The sequence below is a fragment of the Elephantulus edwardii genome, unplaced genomic scaffold, assembly GCF_000299155.1.
Source record: "Elephantulus edwardii isolate Elephantulus edwardi_28Jun2011 unplaced genomic scaffold, EleEdw1.0 scaffold00166, whole genome shotgun sequence".
NCBI classification, from domain to species: Eukaryota; Metazoa; Chordata; class Mammalia; order Macroscelidea; family Macroscelididae; genus Elephantulus; species Elephantulus edwardii.
In genome coordinates this window covers 2,542,285-2,561,904 of record NW_006399916.1, presented here as the reverse complement: position 1 = coordinate 2,561,904, position 19,620 = coordinate 2,542,285, and the positions used below count along the sequence as shown (strand labels likewise).

The 19,620-nt window shown below is 36.7% G+C and overlaps 1 protein-coding gene across 1 annotated transcript in view; it reads left to right on the top strand.

Annotated features, from left to right (window-relative positions):
• The window catches only part of RYR2 (ryanodine receptor 2 (cardiac)), an 814,526-nt gene that overhangs the window by 761,105 nt on the left and 33,801 nt on the right, over positions 1-19,620 (top strand). The window contains exons 99-101 of the mRNA XM_006895387.1: positions 5,618-5,678; positions 8,987-9,133; positions 14,970-15,104. Of these exons, the coding sequence (XP_006895449.1) occupies positions 5,618-5,678; positions 8,987-9,133; positions 14,970-15,104 (343 nt within the window). The remainder of the gene's footprint in view (positions 1-5,617; positions 5,679-8,986; positions 9,134-14,969; positions 15,105-19,620) is intronic.

Here is a 19,620-nt window from a genome sequence, read left to right as displayed (position 1 = left end):
AAAAACGTCGACTGCTGACATTTTTCTTTTGACCAGTGTGAGTTTGAAAATATCAGTATTTATGGTTCCATAGATCAATATCATTGTTCTTAGGAAAATATTATAATGATCATGAAAATATTTTAGATGGCCTCACTGGTCGAATGCTTTTGATCTGTCTAAAAAATATATGTTGATCGCTTCTCGGCCTTTTGGCTAAGATCAAGTGTAAAAGTATATGTTGTAGCTATTTGGGTCTTTAAGAAATATTATTTTGAGGCCATCTGAAAAATATTTCAGTGAATACATAATAGGAACTAAAATACAAAATACTTTTTGGTACTTTAGGAAAACAATTGTATACTCAAAGCCAGAGTCACTGTATATAAAATCAACCACAGGCTATCATACAATGTAACATAATATATAATTGGTACTAGTTTTAACCTACTTATTAAGCTTAATGGTTTTTGTCTTTGATTGCACCCTGATTTATTTTTTTTTAAATAAAATTCCCAAACACATTGTAACCAAGTCAATTCTAATTGGTATTGACCACAGAGGGGCCAAGTAGAGTCCCTGCATAGTGTTTCCAAAGTCTTTACAAAAGTACCCTGACACATCTTTCATTCACAATGTGGTTAATGCTTATAAGTCCATTACCTTTTGTCAGCAGCTGTGACTTGACCTCTATACCATCAAGTCTCCTTTTCTATTAATTAGGCTAATAATAATTTAGAAGTGCTTAGGGAGTCCTGGTGGCCTGTTCCAGGGTAGATGCAAAGCCAGGTGGTTGAAATCCAACAGCTGCTCCACAGAAGAAATATGAGCAGTCTCCTCCCTCTTGATTGATTTATAGCCTCTGAAAACCCACTGGAGGGGCAGCTATGAGTTGATTCATAATAACAATAGCAAGAGAACAATTAGCTACTTGTCAAGGCCTGTTTTTCACCCTGAGGGTCAAAACTGTAATTACCTTAGACCTTTGAAATTTTAAGAAACTAAATTCCTTGAGCTGTAATTAGTACTTTTGTGACTAAAGGCAAAGACCAGATGAGTTGTGGGAGGTTATCAAGAACATCTTCCATGGAGAATGGAAAAAAAAAAAAGAGGAGAAAGAAAAGACCAAAATGGTTGTCAGAAGATACTCTAAATACTGTAGTAGAATGCTGAGAAGTCAAAGGGAAGAAATAAAAAAGTTAAGCAGCTGAACCGGACATTTCAAAGGGCAGCTCAGGAAGACAAAGCAGAGTGTTATAATGAAATGTGCAAGAGCTGGAGTCAGAAAATCAAAGGAGTCGAACTCACTTGGCATTTTTCAAGCTGAAGAAATGGAAGAACAAATTCAAGCCTTGAGTTGCAATACTTAAGAGTGCTATGGACGGAATGTTGAATGATTCAGAAAGCATCAAAACAAGATGGAAAGATTACACAGAGTCACTGTTCCAAAAATAATTGTCTAACACAGAAGAATTTCATGAAACAACATATTCAAGAGACAATGGTAATGAATGAGGAAGTTCAGACTGTTCTGAAAGAATTAGTTAAAAAACAAGGCTCTGGAAATTGATGGAATACCAATTTACATATTTCACCAAATAGATACAGCCCTCTATCTTGCTGCAGAAAGTCAAGAGTGACATGCTCACCAGATTGTGTCAAGAAATATGGAGGACAACTATCTGGCCAATTGACTGAAAGAGATCCATATTAATTTCCATTAAAAAAAAGTTTATCTAACAGAGTTTGAAAATTATTGAACAATATCACTAATAGCACACTCAAACAAGATCCTGCTAAAGATGATACAAAAAAATGACTGAAACAGTATATCAGCAGAGAACTGCCAGGTGTACAAATCGTGTTTAGAAGATTAGAAGAGGCTGTGGCACTATGGACATTATAGCCAATGTAGATGGATGTTAGCTGAAAACAGATTGTGCCAGAGGAATGTCTGTATATGTTTCCTTGACTATACAATGGTGTTAGACTGTGTGGATCACAAGAAATAGTTACTAACCTTGAGGGGAATGGGAATTACTAAACACTTAATTGTCCTCTCATGTAAAACCTATTCTTGTAACAGGAGGCAGTCATCAGAACAAAGAAAGGAAACATTGCATGTTTCAAAATAAGGAAAGGTGTGCATCAGGGATGTAGCCTATCCCAATACCTTTGCAATCAATATGTGGAACAGATAATTTTGGATACTGGACTTTATGAGGAGGAATGTGGCATCAAGATTGGAGGAAGACTCATCAGAGACCTGCATTTTGGAACAAGATTGGAGGAAGACTCAGTGAAGACCTGCATTTTGCAAATAACACAACCTTGCTTGCCAAAACTGACAAAGACCTGACGTGTTTGCTGCAGAAAATCAAGGACTGTAGTCTTCAATATAGATTAAAGCTCAACATCAAGAAGACAGAAATTCTCATCATTGGGCCAATTGGGCCAATTGGCAGCACCAGGGAAGATGGAGAAGAGATTGAGATTATTGACAATTTCAACTTGCTCAGTTCCACAATCAGCACTCTCAGCACCAACAGTCAGAAAAATCAAAAGACAAATTGCATTAGGAAAATCTGTTGTCAAGAACTGTGCTGAAGAGCAAGATTTCTGGGGACGAAGGTGTGTTTGATTTAAGCCAAAAGAATCGATGCTTTTGCGTTATGGTGCTGGAGAAGAGTATTAAACATACCATGGACTGCCAAGAGAACAAACAGAGAAAGTGAAACCAAGCTGCTTCTTGGAGGCAAGGATTTCGAGGCTCTTTGGGCATGTGGCCAAGAATGACCAGTCCTTGGAGAAGGACATCATGCTTGAAAGGGTGGGGGGACAGTCCAGAAGAGGAGGACCCTGGATGAGATGGATTGACACAGCAACTAGGGTAATGAGGGTAGGTGTGTCAGAGGCAGTAAGACTGATTCAAGATAGAGCAGAGTTCAGAACTGTTGTGCATAGGGTTGCCATAAGTCACAGATGACTCAACAGCACTTAACAACAACAACATCTATAAATGCAGTGGTGGTGTTAGCTGCTGCCAAATTGAGTACAACTAATAACGATCCTATAAACAACAGACCCAAATCCTATCCTAGCCTGTGCCATCCTCATCATCTCTGATAGGTGTGTAATAGGTATGAATGAAAAACTAGTTTGTAGGGAGCTCTGGTGGCCTAGTGGTGAGAAACGATGCTGCAATCTCAAAGGCACAGAGTTCAAATCCACCCGTTCCTTCACAGGAGATGGCTGGCTGTTTACATCCTGTGGGTTTTACTGCCTCTGAAAATCTGCTGAAAGGTTGGCTATGGGTCTGATTCAGCTCAGCATACACAGTACCAACATTAGATTAAAAAAAAGAGTTGAGGGAACAAACCAATGAGACAATTGTCATATGGGAGAATGATTCTTTTCCATGATCTATACAAAACCAATTAAGTATATGCTTACTATCAGGATGTCTGAATTCCCCTTGGTAGTTTATTCTCAACTTTTAACAATCGTATTTATTACTTATTTTACCATTTGTTGGAATAACAAGTTTCCCTTTTGTAGTTTTGTTTTGCTTCTTCACTGAGAGTGGTAGCCATGTCCTACGTCAAAGTGTGGGCCACAGCTGATAATAGCCAGTTAGGGCTGGGTGTTTCCCTGGACCGCAGGGATTGATTGGGTCAGGAGCAAACTCCAAGCTCGAGTTGAAAATTTTTGCTCCATAATTCTGAAATGTGACCTGCCTCCTAAGCCATGAAGACTTACTGAAGAATCAGTCCTTCTGGCTGCCAGGGGCTGCTCTGTCCTTGGAAGCTGAGCTGCCATCTATTTAAATGGGCACAGTCCAAACACTGTGAGTTGTTTGATGATAAATGTATAAAGTGAGAAACAAATAAATATGTCACATTTGTAACTAAATGGATACATTAATATTCACTCGAAACCAGATAATAAAGTGTGACCTTTCTAAATGCTTTAGAGTTAAAGGATGCTACACGTAAATCTTTCCCCCTGTGATTTATATTCATTTTATGTTAATACCCATATTTAAAGGCCATCCAGAATTCTCCACAATCATTTGTTCTCTTTTTAGGGGTCAGAGTTCTAGACCTTTTCTTTGTAAATCAGTGGAAATAGCACCAGTGTACCAATTTCTTTTAATGAAGATAATCTAAAGCGTTCTTCCACTTTCTTCAGCTTTATTTTACTGTCACAGATATTATCATAGCAAAAAAATAATTCAATAAATTGTTTCTTTATGCATTATTAATGTTATTGTTAGTGTTCTTATGAATCATCAAGTTAGCTGACCCTCCAATGGGTTTTCAGAGCATGTAAATTGCATGGGAGGAGATTTTCCTTCTTTAACCCTCAGAGCAGCCAGTGTATTCAAACTAAGTGCCTTTGAGTTGGAAGGACAACTCCTTAACACTAAACCACCATCTCCCTATGTTTCTCATAGACATCTGAAAATATTAGTTGTGGTTGTGTACTGTTAAGTAGGAACTGGCCCATAGCTGATCCTTCAGTGGGTTTTCAGAGACATTGCATGGGAAGAGATTGTCTGTCTTTCTCCCATGGAACAGCTGGTGGATTGAACCATATAGTTTCTTACCCCTAGCTTACCAGAGCTCCCTGAAAAATGTTAGTGGAAGACCAGTTTCGCTCATATCACAGTCCTTATGATTGATAATAAATAAGGACATTGGCTCCTAAGAGCTAACAGCCTGTGGTTCATCTGGCATACAGTGACTCTGATCATTTGTTTGCCTAAAGTACCTAATAATATTTTGTATGTAAGTTCCATTTTAGTTCTGTATTCCCTTACCTAACTACTTTACAACTGTCCTCTGCATTTATTTTTAAACACCCAAAGAGTTTTAATATATTTTAGACATATAAGAAACATGACCAATGAGATAGACCATCTAATACATTTTAATTATCACAAAAATATATTCTTAGGAAAAGTAATATTGATCTAAAGATTAGTTACTGCAAAAAACCAGCAAAGTCCTATTTTCTAACCTATAAAACAGTGGAAAATTCTGAAGATATAAGAATTAAGAGAGAGTTTTAATGTGTGGTTTATAATCTGCTCACATGAGTATCTCCATTACATTTTTGTATACTCAACATGTACTGATTGAGAATCTTCTAGTGTGTGCTTGGCATGAGTGATCATGCTAGAGAGAGTCACATTACACTCTCAGAAACTCTAACATATATCTATCCAAGTTTTACTGTTTGAACCAAAAATTATTCTCTTGGAATGCATTTACAAATGTATGTTAGTGAGGAAATTTTGAGACACCTATGGTGGTAAGTTTTGTGGTTTCTAGGAATAAATTGAGTATGCAAGGTGAGTTTTAGCATGAAAATAATTTAGAGGGGAAAAGGTAAAAAAGAAATTATTATTCTTAAATAACAAAAGAAGGTGATGGTGTTGGTTTGCTTTCCAAGTTTCTGTCAAGCAGAGTGTCCAAAATTCTGGAGTAAATTGACGTAGGAAGCTACCAGTCTGTGATGGGACCCAGAGGAGATCTTGTCCCATGCGAGGAAATACTGATAGATTCTTGTAAGCCTGTGATTCTTTGATTAATGTGCATATCTGTTAAACTCTGCTCTCTTTTTCTCATTCCAGACTGAACTCTATTGATGTAAAGTATCAGATGTGGAAACTAGGAGTTGTTTTCACTGACAATGTAAGGCCACCTCATCACAGAATATCAAATACTCCTAGACTAATAACTATGTCGGAATTCTGCATATGTAAACACAGTTGTTTAAGAAGCCTACTCAGATACCAATTCATGCAATGAAGATCTTATTTGATAAAGATCCATGGAAAGATAGAATTCCTCAACTTATCTCTTAGTAGCTGGACATTTAAAATGGAAATATTTTTAATGAAGGAAAACTAATGGTGATGCAAAGTCATGTATATGTTTCATTTTTATTTAGACAACAACAAACCTCAAAGCTTAATAGATGTTCAAAAGAAGGTTCTAAATTGATGGAAAATTAAACACAAAACATTGCGATACATTTTTTTTTGTTCTTCTTTCTTTATTTTTTTTTTTAATTTAGGTTGTTTGTTTTTCATTTCAATGAACATCTACAGAGATTTTGGGATTCCATTCATTCATTGTTCTCCCCGCACAAACCCCTCCCCCCTCACCCCCCTTTTGCTCCTCTCCTTGAAAAGCAAAAGAAAAACTCCCTCATTGGTACACAATCCCCTCAAAATATTAGTCTCTCTCTCTTTTTTTTTTAATAGAGCCTTCTTTAATTAGAGAGTCTTTGGAAACAAAACATTAAGACCCAAGTGTATGTCCAAATATAATACAAAGACCATCACTTATCTCTAAAAGCCACCAGCTCTCCCTGCAGGAGATCATAGTTACTACCCAGACTCTTCAGTGGCTAGACATTGGGAGGGTTGGGCTTTTAGTTTAAGTACTTGTCACAGTCAGTTGATTTTGTGTTCTCACAGCTGGCCATGAGAAATTGCTGAAGATAGGTAACACACTGTTAATTAGATGAACTATGAACAGTTGCTGTCAGATTCAACCCACGCTCTGCTGCTGCTGCTAACTTTTCTGGGAATTCCCACATCTTGTGTGGAATAGGAATGTATGAACACACTGTGGTGGCCCTAGCCCTCTTTCCAGGGGCTCTGCTTTCCCTCCTGTGGGGGGCGGTGCACCACTCACTCCTGAGATGACACACTCTATAGTTTTATCCCTGATTTAATAGGAAGCATTATTAGTCTCATTCTCCTACTTAAAAGCCTGAGACATTCCTGTAGTTCTCCTTCTTGAGCCCCTCTTCCCTGCCTCCCAGTCTGAGTATGTTTTTATTTATTTCTTTTTTAAACTTTTAGTCTGAATATTTTTAAGAGCTCTCCTGAGAGCTAAAAATCAAGCCTTGTAAGTGAGTGCCTTTTAGAACCGTAAATTGGCAAATAGAATCTGAAAGGTAGTTTTTAATGCAAGGATAGTAGCAGCTTTTCCTTATAAGGAGCAATCAGACTCCAGTTGCCACACAACTCCAGAGCCAATCTTCTGTCAACACCTTTCTAATATTTTTATTTTTCTTATTACTTAAGCTCCAAGTACTGACTTGCACTCCTCTTTTTTTAGCTCTATCTTTCCAAAACGTACATTTGGTATTTGCCAAATCCCAATCCTCTGTCCATCCTTTGTATCTCAACCCTCTTCCCTTCCCAAGTTTGCTGCTAGCCAGTACTCTTACTCTCCTGCTTAGACTTAACAGTTCTGCCACATAGAAAACATGAGATGTGTGAACAATTACTTAATTAACTTGGCTGAGTTCACTTTTTCTCAGTTGCCCATCGGGCTTACACAAGCCTTTGTTTCAATGTTGCCAGGAAAACATGAGAGTTCATGTACAGATACGGACCAATGACAGTACTTAGTAGGTGCTATGGAAAGTTCCCTAAAATACCAACTTTCATTGACAGGTCTTTGCTCTGAAAGCTCTGTATCCTTAACTTGACTTCAGAGTCCCCCTCACCCTACCTCACTGGACCCTTTCTGCCATTTTTCTGAAGTATGGACTTGTCAACACAGGCCAAATCTTCAGCCCCCAGCATGCTCTACTGTCTAGTCCCTATGTCTTCTTAAAATACTATTTTCTGCTCTTGCTCTTTGTGTCTCTATAGGACCCATGAAATTTATGTGACCACCTAAAAGCCCCCTGTGTCCTTTTTGTTATCCATTAAAATAAATATTATAGTCCAAATAAATATTTCCATCCCTTTCCAAAATAAATATCTCCCTATTCCACAGTGGAAGATACTATTTGAAGTAGTAGTAGCCTTCCTAGAGCTTTTCTAAAATTCTATTTTTATTCATTATAGAAAGTTCTGGTGGCCTAGTGGGTAGAGAGTTGCTCTGCTAACCCAAAGTCCCATGATGCTGATCTACCAGCTACTTTTCAGGAGAAAGATGGACAGTCTCCACCAGTGCAAGTTACAGTACAGCCTCTAAAAGCCCACTGGAAGGCCAGCAATGCGTTGCTTCTGACTTGACATCAATGATTTTTGAGTTTATTCATTATATCCCTAAATTATGCATATTTTCTTGCCTAAATAAGTGAATTCCTGATTTTAAATACAACCTAGGGGTGTTCTACAAGTTATCCCAATTGTCTTCATTCTGTTAACTCTTGTAATTAATTTTATGTACTTTCAGTGATACCAAATAGTGGTTGAGTTTTCTCCTATCCTTAACGGAGGATAAAATTGAAATGCTTGATCATGAGATGAATATAAAAACCCTATATAGAGACTGGTAACTGTAAAGTCTCAGTGAACGCTGGTGTAGCTAGTAACAGTGAAGGAAGGAGGAGGGGAGGGAGCTGGTTGTTCGATATACTGCACAGGAGTGATTCTCAGTTGAAAACAGGTTTTCCCCAAGGGGACATGTGTCAATATTGTGAGAGTTTTTTCATAGTCTTACGGTACACTGCACCTGGAATCTAATAATTAGAGGCTGGGATGCTGGTAAATGTCTTATACTACATGGGAAGTATGTACAACAGAGAATTATCTGGACCAGGATGTCGGTTGCTCTAAGCTTGAGAAACCTGCTGTAGAGTAGCTGTTATTGTTAGAGGACACTGAGTTGACTACTCAAAGCGACCCTGTGAAGAGTAGATGTGCCCCTTGCCCCAACCTGGCCATCGTCACCATCTCTGTCATGCTCAAGTCCCTTGCTGTAGTCACTGTTTCAGTCCATGTTATTGAGGATCTCTTTTGCTGACCTTTCCAGGGTCAGTTAATTATGTTTGTGGAAAGATAAGTACAAGCTGTCCTTCTGTTAAAAAGGAGAAAGGTGGCATTTAAACATTTAAAACAAGGTAAAAAAGGAACAAGCTGACAGAGTTATGTACGCACATGACATAGTGAAAGCAGAGTGGTGTTTGACAGCTGTCGTGCATTCTGCTTTCTGACTCTCTCCTCTCTGGCCCTGTTCTGTCCTCCTAGTCATTCCTCTACTTAGCCTGGTATATGACCATGTCTGTTCTTGGACACTACAACAACTTCTTTTTTGCTGCTCATCTTCTTGACATCGCTATGGGATTCAAGACATTAAGAACCATCTTGTCATCTGTCACTCACAATGGAAAACAGGTAAAACCTCATCTTCATTCTTTCCCCTGAAAGAAATAGAGAAAACATAAACAAACAAGCAGACACACAGAATTAACCTTCCAGTGATTGTGCACATGTTAAAGATATTGTATTAAATGGGAAGTTTGCACCTTTTACTTTGACGCCATGGGAATAGGCAGTTTTAGAACTCCCTAGACTTGAGTTCAAATATGAAATCAAACAAGTTGCTGTTGTGGCTTTAGAGAAATTATTTAGGATCTGTGAATCTCCTCATTTTGTAAGATGGAGATTGTTAAAGCACCTGCCTGCTTAAAATTTTTATGAGAATAAGCTATGAAAACCTGTTGTTGTGTACCATTGAGTTGGAACCAACCTATAGCTGGCCCTCCACTGCGTTTTCAAAGGCAGTTAATTGCATGGGAAGAGATTGCCTATCTTTTCCCCACAGAGCAGCTGGTAGTTTCAAACTGTGTTCCTTTGAGATTGCAGTGCAACTTTTTACCACTAGGCCATCAGAACTCCCTAACTTTAAAACATTTAAAGTTGCCAAAAATGAAATAATACATGAAGCTTACTATACTAGATATAATGGAGTTCTGCTGGTCTAGTGACTGCACTGCAAACCTTGTTGTTGTTAGCTGTTAGATGCCATTGGGTCGAGTGTGAATCATAACGACCCTGTGAAGAAAAGATCTGAACACTCCTCTATCCTGTGCCATCCTCACAATTCCTGACACAAGAGCTCATTGTAGTGGTCACTGTGTCGATCCATTTGGCTGAGGGTCTTCCTCAACCTATATATATATGGAATGGCTTTGCACAGTTTCTGGCACAAAGTGTGTATTCAGAAATTAGCTATTATTTTAATCCAGAAATAGTATTACAGAACCATGGTGGTGTGGTTGTCTAAGCACATGGCTGCTTACTGAAAGGTCTGTGGTGCGAACCCACTAACCTCTCTGTGGTGGGGAAGGGCCAGCCATGAGGCAGTCTTCTCCCATAAAGGTTACAACCTTGGAAACCTTCTGAGGCAGTTCTACTTCTGTCCTAGCGGGTCACACAATGCCAAGATTGACTTGACAACAATGAGTGGGAATATGGTATTTGTACCATTTGTTGCTTTGAAGAGCCAAACTGTATGCAGCCTTCTGATCCATTAGCAATAAGAGTCAGGTGCTTCATGCCTAATTTCATGTAATATTTTATAACTGGATACTCATGTACTCTTTCCTCCACTTTAAATTGAACAAAATAAAATCTTAATAATGTTCTGTACTTGATAAAGTAATATTCTTGAGGAAAATTGGTCAAGATTTGGATAATCAACACATGTTAAAATGGAATCCAGTTATGTCAAATTCCTCTTATTATCAAAGATATTCCAGAAGGAAGTATTTCTTAATTCATTCATATTAAATGTCCATTGGTAATCAATTTTGTATTAATATCAGAGTCTTTCATTCCCTCATCTTATAGTCGAGTTCATTTCTTTAATCAATGTCCTTCCAAAGACCTTGAACCATATATAGTGTATGTGTTGTACATGATCCCATCCTATAGTAAAATAGTATACAATGTTCATTTTCCAGTCAGAAAACACTTGAACCATATGGATCTGAACTGTAACTGTGTACTCATGCCACATTACTTCGCTGTGGCTATTACCATGAGCTCAAGTAACATTAATCATTGCTCCTTAATTGTTGGTCATGCACAATTTCACTATGGTTCATAATTGTTGTTGTTATGTTCTGTCGAGTTGTAGATGATTCATAGCAACCCTATGAATGGAAGACCTGAACACTTGGATAACTTTCATCGTTTCTCCAAGTTGATAGAGTTTCTAGAGGCAAGCTATTTCAGAAGTGGATTCCACTCCTGCTTCCAAGTTTAGTTTAATCTTGGAGCTCCACCAAACACTGTCCACCATGAGTAGCCATTATCACATTTGACACATCAGTGTCACAGTCTTCAGCATCATAGAAACCATGAGTTACCTCTGTACAGCAAATGGACAGACTAGTGCTATGCCACTTAGAAGAATGTTTGACCAAAACTAATTAAAACCAGGCCTGAGGGCCATAGATTAAAATCACCCACCTTTGGCTTGGTATGTTGTTGTTGTCAAGTGCCATTGAGTCATAGATGACTCATTAGCGACCCTGAGAATGAAAGACCTGAACACTTCATAATTAATATCCATGAAAACAGTTGTCAATAAATAAAAAACATCTTGCATTGAGAAAATCTGCAGCCAAAGACCTATTCTAAGTCCTTAAAAGCAAAGATGTTACATTAAGGACTGAATACCACTTGTCTTAGTCCATCATATATTCAATTGCCTTTTATACATGCAAAACCCGGACAATGCATAAGGAAGATTAGAGAATGTATGTGTTTGATTTCTACTATTGGCACAAGTTGAATAAAACATAATTACCAGAGGAACAAGCAAATTTGTCTTAGAAGAAATACAGCCAGAAGCAAAGATGGTGAAACTACCTTAGTTTCTTAGAAGGATCCGTTCCTGGTGAAGGGAAACATGCTTGTAAAGTCAAGTGAAAAGAGAAAGCCCTTCAAAAAGACAGATAGACACAGTGGCTGCAAAGGGGATCAGCCATAGCAATGACTATAAGGATAAAGCAGGACCAGGAAACATTTTGCTCTGGTGTACATGGGATTTTTTATCTGCTTGTTATGCATCTTAACAGACCTGATGGTCTTTAACAGAACCAATACCTTATAAATAGCATAGACATTTAGAGGTTTAAAGTCTGGATTTAAACTCTTATTTTCTAAAACTACTTCCTGGTTTCTTTGTGTCATACTTGCTCCTTAATGATCTTAAAACTATTTCATATAGACAAATACACTGAGATTTTATGTAATGAATATATTCTTCCTCATATTATTAGATTTCAGTTGGTTCTATATAAACTAAATGTTCTCATACTTCAAGTCCCAATTCCTAGTTAAAATATTATACAAAGCCTAGTAAAGGGATGTAACTCATAAATCTAACCAAAATTTTAAAAAATAATTCTGCCAATATTATGCTAAGATGTGTGTACTTAATTATAATTGTATGTTTTAAATTTTATTTAACAAGATAAAGCAATAAGACATGCTGCCTAACAAAATATTATACTTAAACTAAGCCACTCAAAATAATTTTTGAAATATTGTATCAAATAGGAACTTTTCGCTTAAATATTTCCTAAATATTTTGTCACTTCTCGTGTTTTACTATTAAGCCAATTTCTAGTTCTCTGAGAAAAAGTAGTAACAAGAATTGGAAAGATATTATTCTCTGGAATTAAACCCCAATGCTATTTCCAACAGAATGGTATCTAATTGATAGAAATTCAACTGCTTATGTAAAAGAAATCTTTTAATCCTCTGATGTATTCACATTAATATTATACAGTATAACTCACACATAGAATAAATTATGAATAATTAATGTTAGTAAATGAACATATCATTGAAATAAATGTAAATAAAAATATTACTCATTTCTGAATAAAATCAATCCCTTTCTACAAAATTAAAACAAATAAACAAAAAAAACCCAACACTAGAGTGGACCACAGTAGCAGCAGGAAGAAGTTTGCAAGTCCATGGAGTTTCACACAGTTTACCCAGTTCAAAAAAGTGTGGTCAGAGGTCCGCTATCCTTTGTGAGTCTCACTGTTTGTAGTAAACTGGACATACTGCCTCTCTTGTGTGTTTTTGCCTACGAGGTCTGGCAAGATTTTCAGTTTCTGAATTTTTGTGTCAACTATTTTTAAGGTGTAGGGTTTTTCTTTTATACATACACATAGAACTGAATAATTCTAATAGGAATATCAGGACGCCATGTTTCCTTTATCACCCCCTCATTCTCATTGCCATCCAGTTAGAACCAACTCATAGCTGGTGGTCCATAGATTTAAAAAAAAATCGGTTTTTACAATGATTTATTTATAATGTGTTTAATTCACGTACATTGTTTTGTTTCATTCTGTTTCATCCCCTCTCTTCACTTACCAAACTCTGTGGCCTTTTGATTTCCCCTCCTCCCGACCATTAGCCTGCCTGTCCCTTCCACTTCCCTCTTTGGGTATCTGCACACATCTTACTGGTTATCTGTCTACTTTTTTACAATAATGGTCTTATGCAGTATTTGTTCTTATACACTCACTCGCTATAATGCTCTCTAGCTTCTCCCATGTTATATAATATTTTTGAAAATTGTTGCTTCTAAGTGCTGCATAGTATTACATTGTATGAATGTACCAAAGTTTCTCAATCCAGTCTTTGCTGATGGACTTCTGTTCCATGAATTTTTAGAGCTGTAATTTACATGGAAGCAGAGTGCATCTTTTTCCCTTGGAGCAGCTATTGGATTTGAACTTGTTGCCTTGGGTTTAGCAACACAACTCCTCATTAACTAAGCCACCTAAATATGATTAAGCCCTCTGTGAAGATAGCACCCTACACACAAATGATTTTAAACTGCTTTTTAAAGGATCTAATTCAGTACATTCAATTTCACTTAAAGGCATAGAACTGTACTTAGAGAAGCAGACTGGGAAGGGAGGGAGGGAGGGAAATGCACTTTTAGCACATTTCACATTTCTATGATATAGCCAGAAGTGTATTTTTACCAACTTGATAAAGTCAAGTTTTAAAATTCACATCATACAAAATATATATACATAAGAAACGGAGATGGGTTGGGATTAAGGATAGATTGTATAGAACTGAGAAGTCTTTCAAATGAAGATAGTTAATTTATGCTTTAAGAAAACTAGCCTTCAAGATAACATTTATTACTAAGCTAGTCATTCAATTTCATTATCTCTTTATGTATTAACAAAGCAAAATTTTGCATTTTCTTTTTAAAATTATTTACACCCTGCATAAGTAATACTTGTGTATTTTTCCACACAAATTCCTATTTTCACTTTTTTTGGATGTGATTCAGAAGAAAAACAAATGTTTGCCACACATTCAAAAGGAAAAATAATGTTCCCACTCATAACATCATCACACAAATATGAGATCATTTTTATTGTTGTTGTTATTGTGTTCCATTGAGTTGGAACTTACCCGTAGTTGACCTTCTGGCATCTTTTCAGAGGCAGTTTAATCACACTGGAGGTGATGGTCCATCTTTCTCCTGCAGAGCAGCTGGTCGATTTGAATTGTGTGCCTTCAGAATTGTAGTGCCTTTTCTTACTACCAGGCCACCAGAGCTCTCTGTTGTTTTTATTAAAATTATGATTTCTTTCAAGAAATGAAACCTTAAAAAATAGATGAAGAAGTTAATTAAATTCTTACTACCAAATGCTTAACTGATTAGAAATTAACATTTCAATCTGTTAATTCATATACTTAATAATCAATTTGACTGTAAAACTAAGTCATAGTTTGTTGTTGTTGTGTGCAACCTAGTATTAACCTATCCAAACCTGACACTCCAGCAGGTTTTAAGAGGCAGTAAATCACACAGGAAGAAATTTCCCATCTTTCTTCTGTGGAACACCTGGTGGATTGGAACCACATGCCTTTGGGATTGCAGTGCAGCTTCTTACCACAAGTAAAACTTTACATGTATTCACATTAACCCACTAAGCAGTCAAGTTTTGTTTAAAATAATCTGATGGCTTGATCATTTAAAAGAATATGAAAGCAAACTTGTCTGTCTGGCAGTAAAGATGAGACAATTAGGGGTAGGTGTTGTCAGTTTCTTGCCCGGAAACATTGTGGTGTGTGAATTCACAGGAATGTCCACTCCCACACGAACATCAACCATGTCAATAAATGCCTCCCTCCTCTAATACATATTCAATATCACATTGCTTTACAGCTTGTCTTAACTGTTGGCTTATTAGCTGTTGTGGTATACCTGTACACAGTGGTGGCATTCAATTTTTTTCGAAAATTCTACAATAAGAGTGAAGATGGAGATACACCAGATATGAAATGTGATGATATGTTAACGGTAAGTTGATGTATTTTTAAATCACTTGTGAGGAAAAAAAATGCTTAAATAATTGAGTATGTATTTGTTATCACAGAATGTAAGATATGTATACATTAAAAGACAGACAGACAAGGATCTCTCCATAGTATTGAAGAACAACGTCAGTTTGGATACTAAGGTGTGCCTGATCCAGGCCATAGACTTCGTATTACTTGTTATGTGTCAGAGAGCTGGACAATGGCTAGGGATGATAGAAAGATAATTGATGCCTTTGAGCTGTGGTGCTGGGGAAAAGTATTGAATATACATGCCATGAACTGCCAGGAGAACAAACAGGTTTGTCCTAGAGAGGGTGAAACAAGGGTGCTCCTTGGAGGCAAGGTTTCTGAGGCTTCATCTGACATATTTTGGGCATGTTCCAAGGAGAGACCAGTCCTTGGAGAGGGACGTCATGCTTGGGAGGGTGGAGGAACAGTGAAGGAGAAGACCCTGGGTGAGATGGATTGACTCACTAACTAGGGTAATGAGGGTAGGTGTGTCAGAAGCAGTAAGATTGGCACAGGATAGAGCAGGGTTCAGAACTCTTGTATAAGGGTCACTATGAGTTGCAAGCACATAGCAATAACAACAACATACATTAAAAAGTTATCGATCTATAAGGATCCAAAGGGGTTGGAGGGGAGGGTGGAAGCAAAGAGATGAGGATGTGCTGGGGAGGGGGAATTAATCATGGAGTTGTATAATTTGATGGGGGGTGAGGGAAATTGGAAGAATCTGTTCTCAAAAACAATGTATTTGAATTTTGTAAATAAACTAGTATAAAATTTTAAAAAGTTACGGATCTTTACAGATATATTGATTTCCTCCCCCCACTTACCCATCTTAGAGGTGCATAAATGACCACTTTGTCACATCTGCTAGGCCTGTGTGCTGATCAACAGAATTTAAGTGTAAACTACTCAGTACTAGACAGACTAGAATTAAGACAGGCTGGAATTGTCATCACTTAAGCCTGTTGTTCATTGATCACAGGACAGCAGGCAAAGGCACCCATGGTTTTTTGTTTGCTTAATATATAAACTGAAGTTTTTGGGGTTCATGAATATATTATGTGTCTCAATAGACCTGCTAAATTTGATTATGTGGCATATTCTGTGCTAAATTTCTTTTTCAGCTTGATTTTTATGTCATGGTGAAGCTTTCCTATTGCTTTATGTAACTATTCTACACCCTGCCTCTCTGAAAATAGCAAATAAAGAATTCATGTGCATCAGATCTGGGTGGGAGAAATTGAATGGCATATTAATGCAAAAGAGATGGATAAGAGCCTACTTAAAATATTTACAGATTTATATTTGGAGCTGTAAGTAAAGGGTTTCATTGTGATGATACTGAAGTTCTTCTAGAAAAAGCCAGCATTCTAAAAGAGTTATGGAAAAAAATTAAAACTTCCAGTTATATAAAGAAGAAATATATATAAATGCAGAACAGTAGGACAAAATAGAATGTCTGGGAATAAATATAAATTTGTGTGGAAATGTAAACTTTGATAAAATTGGCTTTTGAAATCATGAAACATAAAGGGAAAAAATTATTAAATGTTTCAGTTACTCTAAACAAACTATGGAAAACTGGTGAAAACTAATACCAGCTTTCTTATTTGAACAATTCCTATGGAGAAAAGAAACATAATAAATAAAAATTTTTAAATTATTAGAAAACCTTTCTAAGTAAAATATAAAATTCAAGCTTCATGAAAACATAAGTTTCTTTTTAAGAAGTAACAACTTAGAGCATTCTGAGAAGCAAATGACATATTTTTTTGCTAAGGATGGAAGTATGACTCAAATTCGAAAAATCAGCTGCAAACACCCACTAGTACTCACGGCATGTGTATGAATCTAGGGAAATTGGTATTTCCAACAATTAGATATAATGTATAAAGGTTATTGTACTAGTTATGAGTTCTAGTGGCATAGCCTGTAAGGGCTTGAAATGCTAATCTTCTCAAAGCCAGCAGCAGCAGCCTTGAAGGAGAAAGGGAGACCATCACCTCCTGTGCACTTTTCAACCTTCTGACAACCCACCAGAGGGTCAGCTATGAAACACTTCTGCCTTAACACAAGGAGTTTGAGTGTTGATACTAGATATTAGCTGAAATGGAATGAGATTGACTATTATGAATTAGAAGATTATGTATTCAACCACAAAAGTAATGACAAACTGAAAAAGAATGGCATCCAGTGCTTCATCAGAAGAATATTTCATTATCTTTCTTGAAGTATAACTTTGTAAGAGATGCAGTCTTATTCAGACATCCAACAAAGACAGTTAATACTACTGTTATTCAAATTTATACACCAATCACTAAATCCAAAATTAAGAAAGTGAAGATGTTACATCAGCTTCTGTAATCTGAAATGGATCAATCATGCTATCAAGATGAATTAAAAATAATTGGTAATTAAGATACACCATCAGGAAACAAGGAGGAAGGATTGGTTGTTGGAAAACATGGTCTTGGTGATAAAAATGAGGCCACAGATCAAGTGATAGAATTTTGTGTGACCAATGGCTTAATTACAAATACTTTTTTTCAACAACATAAATGGCAGTTCTACATGGACCACATCATAGAGAATAGACAGTACTCAAAGTGTCTCTCTCTGTGGAAAGAAGTTAATGCAGAAAATCAATGTTATCAGTCGAAACAAGGCCAGTACCTAGTGTGAGACAGTTTCTCATCTGCAAGCTGAACTCAAAGCTGAAGACAATTAAAACCAACCATAGAGACAGACCATTGTGTGAATGTACCATAATTTTTCAATTCATTCGTTTGCGGTTGGATGAATAGATCTGATGTCCCGAACCATAATGACCAAATACCAGACAAGGTCTGTGATAACATTAAGGACATGCATAAGAAAAAAAAGATTGTTAAGAAGAAAACACTAAAATGGATATCAGAATAGACTCTGAAACTTGCTCTAGAATGTCAAGAAACTAAAGCAAAGGGAAGAAGTCATGAAGAGAGCTAAACAGAATATTTCAAAGGTCATCCCACAATGAGAGAAATTGTTCAAAGTGAAATACGCATCAACCCAGAGTTTTAAAAAGCAGGAAGAATGCTCAGCATTTCTCAGGCTGAAAGAATATTGGTGGTGGTGGTAGGGGGTGCTAATTGTTGTGTTTTAATAGTAAATGATTCTGTTATTGTTACTGTGTACCATTGAGTCAGAACCTACCCATAGCTGACCCTCTGGTAGGTTTCAGAGGCAGTTAATCACATGGAAAGAGATTTTCCATCCTTCTTTCATGAAGTGACTGATGGCCTCTAAATGTATGCCTTTCGGATTATAGTGCAGCTTCTTACCATCAGGCCACTAGAGCTCCCTAAAGTGTTCTATGAGAAAAAATATTAAATGACCCAGGGAGTATTAAAAAAAAAGGAAGATGAGTCACTGTATCAAAAATAACTGCTTAATGCTCAGCCATTGAGGTAGCAATATGATGACGAAACAGTAGGAGTGAGGGAAGAGCTAAAAGCTGCACAGAAGACACTGGAAAAACAAGGTTCCAGTGACTAATGAACCATATCCACAACTGGGTGCTGCCCTGTGCGTACTCGTCTATATAAAAAAATTTGAAAGAGAGTTAAGTGGCCAGTGGACTGTAAGAGAGCCATATTTGTTGCTATTCAAAAGAAAAGATTATAAAATGCACAGATCATCTAATTAAGCCATTAAGAACACAAGTAAAATTTTGCTGAAGATTAGTCAAAAACAACTAGAATAATACATCAATAGGAGGCTACCAAAAACATAAGCTTAGTTCAGAAGAGAAATAAAGGATATTACTGTTGACATCAGATGGATTTTGGCTGAAAGCAGAGAATACCAGATACATGTTTACCTGTGTTTTATTGATTATGTAAAACCGTTTGACTGTGTAGATCATAACAAATTATGGTTAACATTGAGATGAATTGGAGTTTCAAAATATTCATTATCTCCATACGAAACCTGAACACAGACCTAAAAACAGTCAAAATTAGGAAAGATGTTTCTCAAATTCATATCATTCCATCATATTTATTCTGTCTGTAAACTGAGTAAATGATTATAAAAGCTGAAATAGGATACAAATGTTGCATCAAGAACAGTTTACAACATGTAGTTCACATAAACTTTTTGCTAAAAATGAGCAATACCTGAAGTACTTACTGATGAAACGCTCTCTTTAGTGTGCATCAACATAAAGAAAACAAGTGTCCTTATAACTCTACCAATAAACAACATCATTATTATAACCAGAAAAGATTGACCCAATTTAGAATTTAATTTTTACATCCACAATCAATGCCCATGCAGACAGCTCAAGAAATCAATTAGATGTTTTGAATTGGGCACATATGCTGCAGAAGACTTCTTTAAATTTTTTTTCTATAATTATATTTTATTAATTTTCATAAACATTTACAGAGATTTTGGGTTTCCATTCATTCATTGTTGCACTATTCTCTCTACCCTCCTCC